At 56.8% G+C, this 12,011-nt stretch overlaps 4 protein-coding genes across 4 annotated transcripts; 2 read left to right on the top strand and 2 right to left on the bottom strand.

The window, feature by feature from the left end:
- Positions 1–297: 297 nt before the first annotated feature.
- Positions 298–1,235, top strand: JN550_006239 (uncharacterized protein; the record flags this gene model as incomplete). The annotated part of the gene is made up of 3 exons (XM_049317956.1): positions 298–369; positions 481–906; positions 981–1,235. The coding sequence occupies 3 exons, from the start codon at positions 298–300 to the stop codon at positions 1,233–1,235; spliced, it is 753 nt and encodes a 250-aa protein (XP_049171799.1).
- Positions 1,236–2,853: 1,618 nt separating this feature from the next.
- JN550_006240 (uncharacterized protein) lies at positions 2,854–4,152 on the bottom strand (the record flags this gene model as incomplete). The annotated part of the gene is made up of 1 exon (XM_049317957.1): positions 2,854–4,152. The coding sequence occupies one exon, from the start codon at positions 4,150–4,152 to the stop codon at positions 2,854–2,856; it is 1,299 nt and encodes a 432-aa protein (XP_049171800.1).
- A 1,589-nt stretch (positions 4,153–5,741) lies between these two features.
- On the top strand, positions 5,742–7,287 carry JN550_006241 (uncharacterized protein; the record flags this gene model as incomplete). The annotated part of the gene is made up of 3 exons (XM_049317958.1): positions 5,742–5,918; positions 6,276–6,319; positions 6,390–7,287. The coding sequence occupies 3 exons, from the start codon at positions 5,742–5,744 to the stop codon at positions 7,285–7,287; spliced, it is 1,119 nt and encodes a 372-aa protein (XP_049171801.1).
- A 1,245-nt stretch (positions 7,288–8,532) lies between these two features.
- JN550_006242 (uncharacterized protein) lies at positions 8,533–10,395 on the bottom strand (the record flags this gene model as incomplete). Its single annotated transcript, XM_049317959.1, has 1 exon — positions 8,533–10,395. One exon carries the CDS (start codon positions 10,393–10,395, stop codon positions 8,533–8,535), a length of 1,863 nt encoding a protein of 620 aa, XP_049171802.1.
- Positions 10,396–12,011: the final 1,616 nt, after the last annotated feature.

Below are 12,011 nucleotides of genomic sequence, written 5' to 3' on the forward strand. Positions count from 1 at the left end.
TCCCAAGGTTCAGCTAGCCCAGTATTGGCTTTGCAGGTGGCCCGACTCTCCCGCAACGGCGCGGCGAGCCCACTGACTTCCTATTCCCGTTACCCCTCAATGGCCGAATGCGTGACTGGGCTCCTTGTTGAACCCCGCGAGGGCCCAGCTCCATCCATACAACCGGGGCTCCATATTTAAGCTCGGATCCCTCCGGGACCCCGTCCTGAGCTTGGAAAAACGATGGGCTGCTCCTGTGTCTCTGGCCTGAGGTACAGTAGATAAAAGAAAAAGGGAATCCTAGGGCCAGCTGTCGCCATGGGCTCGATCGATACAATAAAGAACGTCAAGGATGACCAAGAGCTGACAGTGCTGGTGACTGGCTTCGGTGTACGTGCCTCTTGACTTTCGACTCCGTGACGGGACTTATACGTCAATCCCTCCCGCTTCCTGCTCGGCCTCCTCATTGTTCGATCGCATGCTAATCCGCACACCGAACAGCCCTTCAAGGATGGCTATCCCGTGAATCCGTCGTGGGAGATCGCCTCGGCGCTGCCCGAGTACCTGCCCTGGGACAGGGTGAAGGACCCGGCGCACAAGTCGTCGTCCAAGATGCCCCGGGTCCGGCTGCTGGTGCACCCGCAGCCCATCCGCGTCAACTACCAGACGGTGCGCGAGCTCGTGCCCACGCTCTGGGACGACCCGGGCCGCACGATCGACCTCGCCCTGCACATCGGCATGGCGGGCCCGCCGGTCAAGTACGCGATCGAGCGCCGCGCGCACCGCGACGGCTACAAGTTCCGCGACGTCGACGGCCACCTGCTCGAGGGCGAGGGCGGCGAGGGCGTCTGGCCCGGCGCCCCCGAGGAGCTGCTGACGGAGCTGGACGTCGAGGACATCTACGAGAGATGGGTCCAGCGGTGCCCGGTACGTCTCCCCCCGATCTCGCGGCCCCATGGGGGCGCGTTTTTGTTACTGTTACAAGCTAATGCACCTGGCAGGACAAGGGCGAGGACGGCCCCGAGCTGAAGATCTCCGAGGACCCGGGCCGGTATCTGTGCGACTTCATCTACTTCTCCAGCCTCGAGCACCTGTGGAGGCAGCACCGGCCGCGGAAAGTCCTCTTCCTGCACGTGCCGGCGATTGGCAACCCGGCGTTTGTAAAGATGGGCACGGAGCTGGCGACGCAGCTGATCAGGGCGATTGTCGAGAGCGAGGTCGAGAAGAAAGCACCCGGTGACGAAGCGGCTGCATGAGCTAGGAACGGTTTTTGTGGCATTTACGACATATCTTTGGCACTGTGCTACTACGAAACAAACCCCTTTCGAGCATATTTTCTTTTTTAGGACGGTATAGCACAAACGCATAGGCAGCGTCCAAGGGTCGGTGATAATCCCCAATGTTGGTCTCCTTGGTTATATACGAGCATGAAGCGGGGACTTGTACACAATTTGTCTGAATATAAGCATGCTGCATACCTATAAGTACTTCTTGGGCGATGCTCTCTGCATTCCACCAAAAAGAGGCAGAATAACTGGACGACATTTCAGATGCCTTCCAAGCTGCAGCCTTATCGGCGTTCTCTTGACCCGACCCCAACCGTCCCGGCGAAAGTAAACCCTCGAGGAGGTCCATTCCACTCTTCGGCGATATCGGGGATCTTCAAGCTAGCGTGGTCTGCATCGACTCGCCGATCTCCCGCGGCCGCATCGACCATCGGCGACCTACCGATTTCAAGATACCGAAAGTGAACATATAACGACCGACATATATATCTGACAGCTCCGGTCACACAAATTGCGTACAGTACCAAAAATCTCTCTTTACCTGACCCACCTTGCGCAAATCTCTCCACCCGCTTCAGACCGGCTCAACAAATTCGCGACTAGAAAGTAAAAAGTCAAAATGTGTATGAAGGCCACCTGCAGCTCGTGCGGTAAGTGTCTGCCAAACCCAGGCCCCCGAAATCCCGTCTCGGCCCCTAACCCGGACACGTGCAGGCAAGACGTCCTGGGTCGGCTGCGGCGCCCACATCCCCCGCGTGCTGGACAGCATCGCGACCGACGACTGGTGCACGTGCGAGCCCAAGGTCGAGATGGACGGCAAGAAGTACCCGCCGCGGGCCAAGTAGGAACGCAGGGAAGGGAGAGGACTGGGCCGAGCAGGGGGGCTCCTCGACTGGTAGGCGCTGTGGTGCCCTTGCGCAGCTCGGAGGATTGTCACTTGTCGTAGGGGCCTGTATATGATGTGATGTGTGTGTGTGTCTGTACGTGTGTGTGTTCCTGATCAAGGGGGATGAAGCGTGGCGTTTGGATGTGCTGCTGACGGGAGCTTGAGAGCCAAGGTCAGGACTGCTTACTCGTATGAAGGGGGTTTATGGAGGAGAGGGTCTCGTGACTTGCGAGTATTGGGGTCCGCTCCTGAGTTGCTGATGCTTCAGGTCTATAAGCCGGAGTGGGCGAGTAAGCAGTCGGAATACATTGGTGAATGGGGCATTCGAGGATGGATCGCTGAGCGGGTTGAGTGTTTCTCATAGAGCGGGTCATGCCGTATAATCAGAATGAAGGATTTTAATCTGTTTGATCCGCAGGCTGATCGCAAGCCTGTCTGCCTATCAACTCTCTATAGCATGCAAGACGAACACGGCCATAATACCTGAGACATTTTCTTATCGCCACAAGCGCTATAGCTTCTATGCATGCGCCGGCTGTGGGTTTTCTAGATCTAACCGTGGCTTGTCTGATCTCGCATCCCTCGCACAATGCCGTGCTACCACACCTTACCCAGCAGGATTCTTCCCCTACCACAGCCCTGTAGGGTGATGGTGCCCCCTCAGCCATTCCTCCTGAAGATCCTGCTCTATCTACAGCAGATCTAGATCTTTTGCCCCTTTCGCCACTCGGCGCGGTGGTACTGATTGGGCCACGCAACGTCGACATTAAGCTGGTGCGCCACGCGCAGCGGGAATTCGGGTTCGCGCAGCAGCTGTCTCGCCATGAGCACGACGTCGGCCTGCGTCTTCTGCCCGTTCTCTTGCTCGATCTCGATCGTGCCAGGGTGGCTGCCGCCGCCGTTGCCGTTGGAGTTCTCCTGGACGATGGACCGCGCCATCTCCGCCTCGGTGATCAGGCCGACGGCGCCAATGAGCAGGTCCAACCCCTCCTTCTTCAGCTCATCCCGGATCTCTCCGGCCAGGTTCACCTGGTAGTAGGGATGGAGGTTGATCTTCTGCTGGGCGTTGTTCCCGCCGGAGCTCACGTCTAGCAGGTCGACACCCGCGGCCGGCAGCAGCTTCGCGAGTCTGATGCTCTCGTCGAGCGTCCAGCTCGGCTCGCCGTTCCATTCCATCCACTCCGTGGCCGAGATGCGCAAGAACAGAGGCATGCTCTTCGGGATGACGCTCCTGACGGCCTCGATGGTCTCGAAGAGCAGCCGCGTCCGGTTCTCGAAGCTCCCGCCATACTTGTCGGTCCGCTTGTTGGTCAAGGGTGACAAGAACTCCGTAATGAGGTAACCGTGTGCGCCGTGGATCTCGATCACGTCGAAACCAGCCTTCACGGCGCGCACGGCCGAGTCTTTGAAACCCTGCACCAGCTCCTGGATGTCCGCGAGGCTCATCTCCCTGGGCTCTGCAAAGCCGTCCGCAAACTTGATCGCACTGGGCGCCCACACATTGTCGGGCCACCCGCCCAGGTCAGGGCCGGCGACAGCGCTGTTGCCACCAGTGCGTATCCACGGGGCCACGGTGCTGGCCTTGCGGCCGGCGTGGGCGAGCTGGATGCCGATCTTCTGGCCCTGGCTGTGGGCAAAGGTGACGATGCGCTTCAGCGGCTCGATTTGGCTGTCCTTCCAGAGGCCCGAGTCCTCGGGCGTGATGCGGCCGTTGGCGAGGACGCTCGAGGCCTCGACAATGGTCAGCGCGTTGCCGCGGATCACGTACTGCGCCAGGTGCGCGAAGTGCCAGTCGGTGTGGTGGCCGTCGTCGGCCGAGTACTGGCACATGGGCGACACCACGAAGCGGTTCTGCAGCGTCAGGTCCCGGATCTTGAGCGGCTGGAACAGGGTCGGCGCCGACTCCGGGTGGAGGGCCGTCCCCGCCGGTGGGTCCTGGGCCGGGGTGAAGTACGGCGTGTTCGCGGCAGGGACATTCTCCAGGGAAGCCGAAGGAGCCATGGTGCTGGGGAAGTGGCCAATCGAGACTATGGCGCAGATAGCGACAAGCGGAGCGTTCGTTCCCCTTCCTTATCGTGGGGCCTGGGCTCTGATGGTGAGAGCCTGTCTGCCAGGTACAGTATCAGACTGCGCTCAGACTTCGGCTGGCGCTTGGCGTGCGTGAGCGAGATGAACGAGGGGTTCGTGCAGAGGCCCTGGGTGAGGGGAGTGGGCTAGGGAACGAGACGGCACGCTGGCTATAGAGAGTCGAATATCACGAAGGGTCCTGAGCCTTGGATTGAGTATTTTGTTTCAATCCTGGGGAACGGCCTGGTCTGAGTCTTTTGTATCATGCCTCTATGGGTGCATCCTCGACGATGCGACCGGCCATGACGAGCTTCGACAGCTATCTGGCGAATGGCGTTGAGCGGAGCTCACCCTTGTGGCCACGCTGATTAATAATGCACTCCGCGTCTGCACGAGTTGTTGACCTGCATAGGTGGTGCCATCGACAAAAAATCCCATTGGCCTGGAGTTAGTTACCAAGTCGGGAGTTCCGCTGCACTGTTCTCTGTGTACTGCCAACTACGATGGTCTATGACGTTGAAGCTGTCTCTCACGCTTGCCGCTGTTATTTACACGCAAATGAACGAGATTCTATGCACGCTCGATTTGTTTTGTCAGCTAATGCTATGTGAATCAGCCTGCAAAACTCGCAATAATGAGTGCTTAGTTAGATAAACTTCCCGCTTCCCCGTCAGATCGGACAGAGGACGTGAGCTAGGGAGATCAATCGGCCGAGTGTCCCAAGACCTGACTTCTTGCCTGGAACGCGCTGTGAACACCAAAATCATTCCCCTCACCATCTTCGTTCTCAGCAATCGAACGATGGCCATGGATGTCTAGTGTTCGCGAAACAGTACCATGGCCGCCGTTTCGGCTGAGGCAAGTCCCGCGCAAAGCGCCCAGGATCGACGGTGAAACAACACGTGGGGAGCAGCTTCAGAGTTGGGATGATAATATGATCCGACTTGAGATCTCCATTGCAGGGCACATCCCGTCCCGTTCCTGCTTGCTTACAGCAGTCCTGTGTACCATAGTACGGAGTAGTCTGAAGGTGAGCCTGTCGCGTTCATCTGATTAGAACCGCCCCAGGAGGATCTCCATCTGGGGAATTGGGCGATTTGCTACCGGCGCAGAGTTTCCCATCAGGTTGTCGACAGGATTTTGTCTTGGTAACGAGAGTGGTCATGTGCATTCCCGTCTAATTTGACATCTGCACGCATTGTCCGCACGAGCTGTGCCATAGTATGCACCATAGTATGCACGCCATTCAACTCTTGATTCTCTTATCAATAGTGTTGACTTGCCCCGGCTATCGTGCAAACGAGGGTAGTATTCAATGTCCTCGGATATGCCCTGGCCAATCAGCACACAAGGGTGCGGACCCCAGCTGGTATCTGAGCCCTAGCCGGGGTCTGTGGGCGGGCGTGCGGCCGGGGGGCTATCCTGTTTCAGCTCTCACCGTCTGATCCCAGCCCGCAGCGCCGAAGCGGATTCCCTGGGCTGTCGAAACAACCACCCCCAGGGCACCCAACCACAGCGCAGACATGGACTGGGGGCCACGCCACGGATCCCGCCCCGTTTCGATGTGTCTCCCGCACTCTGACCAGGGCAAGGGCTCCCCAACGCAGGAGAACCTCGTGAGCTCGCAAGTTGCTGCACCAAGACCTGCCATGGACCCGGGAGGCCCTCGTGCCAAGCAGCGGCCGTGGGATCGCGGACGGGTTAGTGTTGCAGTCTAGCCCACTCTAGTTGTGACGCTGGTAGGGGATCGAAGCACTGGTGTAGTGCGGTTTTGTCGGAGCTTGTCTTTGTTAAGGTTATTGCTGGCCGGGGTGTTGGATGTTTCCTGCCGGCGGGCTCGATTTATCTATCATGAAAAAGCAGCACACATCACACCCGTTTTCGTACCCATCGTTCGACCATCATCCGGTCCAGTGCGTGTTGTTCGAACCATTCGACGATCGGCTTTGCGTGTGTGCGTGTGCGTGTGTGTGTGCGCTTGTGTGTTTGCTTGTGTGTCTGCTTTTGCGCCAGTGCGATATATTATATACCCGAGATACCCAGATACCATGTTGAAGGCAAAGTTTGCTTGCAAGAGAGCCTCTGCGCTACTATCAAGCCCGTAAGTCAACGAGCACCATGACGGAACATCCACCTTGTATGGCCATCAGCTAATTTACACACGACCGCAGTATCTCCAGTTCAGAGACAGTGAGAGTATTCGTAGGAGAGGAATGCCGAGAATTCGTCCTTTCCAAGAAGGCCCTATCGTCAACGTCGGAATACTTTGCCGACCGCCTGGACGCTTCGAGCGTCAACTTCGTGCAGCGCAATGCCCAACTCAACACGCTATGGCTCGAGGAGCTATGTCCCGAGATGTTCGAGCTCTTCGCGTACTGGCTCGATGAGAGGGGAGGCTTCCAGGGGTTCATCGACGAGGCCGAGGCGAACGACTGCTGCGAGGACCTGCAATGGGACCTCATTACTCTCCACCTCTTCGCCGCCCGGATAGGTCTCGACGCTTTACAGGACGCGGCGATGGACGGCATCCAGGACATCTACCTCCGCCTCGACTGGGACATCACACCGAAATTCGTCAGCCAGATATACGCGGAGTGCGACCCGGTCGACAGCTACCGGCTGCGGAAGTGGATAGTCGCCATGGCGGCCTGGTCTCTGGGCGGCTGCGTCGAGAAGATCGGGACTGCGGATAAGATGGGGGCCCTGTTCCAGGCGTGCCCGGAGTTCTGGCACGACTACGTCGCCCACCTGTCCAAGTCGTCCAAGAGCAAGATCAAGCTTGCCTTCAAGAACCCGCAGCTGCGGCTGCCCAGCAACAACCTCCGCAACGACGAGCGCCAGTTCGGCTTCCGGCAGTGCTCCTTCCACACCCATCGCTCCTCAGTCGGGCAGGGCCGGTGTCCTCACGCGTTTTCACTCTCACCCTCATACCCATACCCTCCTGTGCAGAGGCCCGAGTCGCCATTGACCGAGGAAGACTCCGACCTCGAGCTCGGGTCCATCACAGGCAAGGCGCTCGTCGCTTCGCCCAGGACAGCCATCTTCGATCTGTACCTGGACCTTGACTGAATTAGACTGGATAAGGGCGAGACACATTGTTCTCGTTCGTGCTTCAATCCAGTCGAATAGACTTGCGGCGTCCGCAGCGAGACCCACCTCTCGCTGCATGACCCGCCCGCACACTGCCTTGATGGCAGGAGGCGCACCATGAAGATTGCGCAATTCATGCTATAGAGAGCAGCGTGTCTTCATGCGACCATATACGTACCTCACGTCGCAGATCGAATCAGATGAATTCATCTAGCAGTACACACGGTACTGTGGGTATATCGAGTGATTACCCACGCCCGCTTGGGCACAATCCAACCCTCCCAGGGTCATCTCATATAGTCTGGATAAGCTTCATCTCATCCACGTAGCTCGCGTTCGCGAGGCTGGAAGAAGTCATGTAAGGGAGGCAAGGCCATGCCTTTTGAACTACTTTAGGTATATAGAATGGTGGGTTAGGTCGGCCTTGGGCTGGGTCAACCAAATCAGTATGTTGGATCAAGGTGTTAGAACCAGATACCATAAAAAGTAAAACAGGAAAAAGTACAGCTTGTCTCAATGCCCCTTGCGTGATTGATGTTTGTTAGTCACGTGGAGGCATGCACCCCAATAAAGATCTGGCTGGTGATTCGGTCAATTTTCTAGACTGACAATTATCTACCAAAGATCTCTTGTGCTTCGCTCCAAGCTATTGTTGCACATTTTGCTTCATTTAATTTTTTTCGAAGGCAGGTTATTGAGACCTTGACCATAGAACGCCGGTTTATCCTAGCCGTTGACAGGCATGCTGATACTTTGAATCGTGACCGTGACCCGGACCCTGATCATACTTTCGTTCGTAATGTCATTTCGTTTCCTCGTAATGCTCATAAACTGAAAAAAACACCTTGCCAGATATCCTTGGCAAGATTATGCAAGAAAGGAGGGAAGGGAAAGAAGAGAAATAAAGCAAGAAAGAAATGGTCTCCAATCTGGTCTTTGCCCCAAGAAATTTAAAGACGTAGCCAACCGTTCCAACCAGTGTATGTGAGAAAGGCGGAATTGTGCTCAGGCTTCGGTAACACACCAAGATGAAATGCTGCACTGCCGATCATATTAGGCAGTCTGAAGGTCGTGATGACATGATTGGATCCAAGCCGGAGATATACAAAAAGAGAAAGAATGGGGTGAGTAGCGCATAAGTGTTGAATGTTGGACGTTGCGCTCATCAAACAAAACGTTGCCCATTGGCATACCCCCATGAAGGACGATGAATCGATCCTACAGCTACAAGGGAGATTGGGACCTCCTGCGAGTGCTGCGATTCCGGAGCTCCTTGAGGCGTTGGTCAATGTAGGCCAAGCGAGACGCCAAGCTCGAGCGAGGCGAGGCAGCCTCGGTATTTGATTCTGGGATCTGTTGCACTGTGGCAAATGGTCGTCGAAGGGCGGAGAGGTTGAAGTTGATGGGTTGCGAGAGTCTATTTGGGAAAGAATAGCTTGATTGGGAGCTGGAGAATGGGGACCCGAGACGTGCAGGCCTCGAAGATGAGGCTGAAGCCGTTAAGTCGTTGATATCTTGTGGTAGAATGTTGTCCGTCAGGAAGGGATCACTGGCGGCAGTCCTTGGAATCAGCATCTTGTCTTGCTGGGAAGAGGCGGTAGAGCTAAACAGGCCACTCGATGGGCCAGCCGTGCTCTCTGGTGATCCCCACAGAGCGGCAGCAAGACTAGGGCGCTTGCGCGGCTGGTCATCGATACCCTTTACAGATCTTCGCTTCTGAGTCCCGGATCTAGAGCGAGTAAGGCGGGCGGGTGACTTGAGCAGTTTTCGAGGTCCGACAGTCTGGGATTGCCGTCGTATGTTGATGCTTTCAGCAAGCGATGACGAGGAGCTCGGGCCGTAACTTTTTGCGAACGGAGATCCAAGTCGTGCTCGGCCTATTACAGGACCCTCTTCTAGAAGATTACTGTCTGGGCTTTGATCTCCCAGATTGGAAAACTCCTCCAGCGAACTAGGCTCGGAACTTGTGAGTTGAGCCAAGGGCCCTTGAGGCTGCATTGCCTCTGAGGTACTCAACGTCAAGGACATGGCCATGTCCTGAGCCGAGAAGATCGATGGCGAGCGTGCCGGCGTGGATCTCCGATTCCAGCGTCGATGAACAGCTTTGTTGAATGGTGTTGGGCTCTGAGACATGTATGAAGAACGGCTTTGCTGCGATGTTGCCTTCAACCGGCAAAGCTCCCGGAGGTGCGCGCGGGTAGCGGCGCAAGTATGTGGCCATTCCATGTATGGCTTGGAAGATTCAGCTGTTGGAGTAGTGCTCCCACTCCTGGACGTTTGCTTCGAACCTTTCCAGCTTCGCTTGGCCTCTCGTGCTACGCGATTGCATACGCCTTCAGGTGGGATGCAACTCTTTCCTAGGCGAACAGGAGTGACTTTTGGGTCTTGCAGGTAGAGCGTGTACGTTGACCACAGGTGTGCGCTCATCGCTTTTGTCCAAGGGGCTCTTCTTGGTTTTCGGTGGCCCAGGTCAAGATTTTGGGGTCGCAGATCTGAGAAGCTGAAATCATGGCTATCCATTCCCGGGCTGAGGCAATCTCCCTCTCCATCTTCTGAGGGATGTGAAAATCGACTGAACAAGGAGGAGCTTGTCTGAGTGGAGAACGCCGTAGACGGTCTACTAGACTCGTATTCTGGGCTGGACTCTATATCAGAGCCGTCCCACGACGAATCAAGTGTCCAATTTGGGAACTTGCTCATAGGAAGCGATGGGGCCAACTCTGGTGCCGGCGTCTTGGGTGGTGAGAACGTGCGCACATGGAGGCGGCTGTAGTCGTCCAACTCATCGTAATCGGGTAGGCGTATCTCGGGCAATCCGTCGACCATTTCCTCATCGGCGTGCGTAAAATCCGGCTCCTCCACACTTGGAATGGGCACATCAGCAGCAGCCACTGATGCAAGGAACTGCTGGGTCGGAGCTTGCAAATGGGACGAAACGTTGCGCCTCTTTAGCTTCAAACGTGGTCGCGGTGCAGAGGGTAGATGTGCGTCCTCGCCCGGCGCTGAAGGTTCCGGCGTCCTGGGACCGTCGCTTTCCAAGCGGAAGCCCTTGGGCAGGGTCGCCGCCCCGGAATGAAGAGACGACATGTTGTAGCAAGCGTTTAGATCAGAACGTCGAGCAGCGCATGCGAAGTCCAGGTCGCGACGTTGTAATCCAGCGGGAAATAGCAGCGCAAGCGGCGCGAGAGTCAGCGTGAGAGTGCTTTGGTCGTGTCCGTGCTGAGTATCAGGCAGTCGATCCAAGCCGGCACGGACTGAGCGCGGTCGTGTCTAGCTTATGGTTTTTGTTGTTGTTACTGTTGGGTATGCGGCGCCTCAGTGTCTTGGATTCAGGGCCTTGAATTCGGGTGGCTGGCACGCTTCCCCGTCACAGCGTGAGACCTAGCAGTCACTTGTGCAGGAACAATGCAGGCCGCTGTCCCGTGCCGTTTTCTGCTTGCACGATGCTGAATCTTCTTATTAGATTCCCGGTCGTGTACATTACTCAAAAGGAAAATAAATCAAAATCGTCACAGTCGTGATAACATTGGTAGTGTATAGTGTAAAATGAGACGGGCAGGAGGAGTGTGTCGCAGGGTAGAGCGTCGTCTGGGTTCGAGGCGGTGGGTACTGATTGACCGCTGGAGCGTGCTGTAGGGCCGTCTCTCAACCCCGGGTAAAGGTGGAAAGATGCCCGCCGCCGCCGGAGGAGAATGAACGGCTGGCTAAAACCTGGGGGAAATTGGCATCGAGGACGATTAAAAAGCAGAGGAGGAGCAGGTCGGCAGCAGCAAGATAATGTAGCGAAGAGAGGGTAGCAATGCAGTGGAGTTCGCACGGAGGCAGGAGGAGGGCAGGGGAGTCGACACAAGTTGCGCTCTATCAACTGACAGAAGCGAGCCAAGTGGCGTCGGTTCCACGGTGGTGCTTGGGGGAGGATGCCGGGGGTCGCTGGCTGCCGCCAATCCACACGACTCACGACCCACGATGGGCGCAACTGGCTAACCCGTCGCGCTAAGCGGTGATACTGGGACGCCAGCTACCCATCTATCACCTGCCCCCACTGCGCATGTGAAGTAACAACCACAAAGTTGGGCGGTCAGGTTGACAAGGTTGGATCCTTCGCCCAGTCTCAGCTAGCCAAAGCGCGTGCAGGTGTGATGCTGGGGGTGGTCCTCGGGTTTGGGCAATACGTAGACTACGTCGTTGGGCCGGAAGGACCCTGACGGCTGATCTGGCGCCTGCTGGCCTGTCGTGAGTCTCGTCGAGCCCTGTCCGTCTCCAACTCGGAGAGAGACGACTGGTGGCAGCAGTGGGGGGAAGCCCGGAGGACGTTGTATAATTGTGGTGCTCGACCTGCTGGGCGGCTTCTAGTGGGCTGGGGGTTGATGGCCGTCTGCACGCTCTTGCGACCAATGTCACCTGCTCATGCAGTGCGGATGCAGGTTTCTGGCCAACGACGAAGACCACAGGAGCGAACGCATATGCAATGATCTGCGCCGAGGGTTGACGGGAAACGTAACGAACCAGGAGACGGTGGTACTTACGCGTCTGCGAGGGGCGCGAGGAAAAAAGCACTGGACGAAAGCGTCCAATGCAGCGCGCTCTCCGCGGGCGCAGTGTGCCCGGACTGGTGCGATCTGATGGTAGTTGCTTCGAGTCTCGTCGGGTGTCTGTCTGTCTCTGGAACACGATGCTCCTGCAGCTGAGCGCGCTCGCCGGGC

The sequence above is a fragment of the Neoarthrinium moseri genome (assembly GCF_022829205.1).
Source record: "Neoarthrinium moseri strain CBS 164.80 chromosome Unknown scaffold21_Wmoseri_CBS_16480, whole genome shotgun sequence".
NCBI classification, from domain to species: Eukaryota; Fungi; Ascomycota; class Sordariomycetes; order Amphisphaeriales; family Apiosporaceae; genus Neoarthrinium; species Neoarthrinium moseri.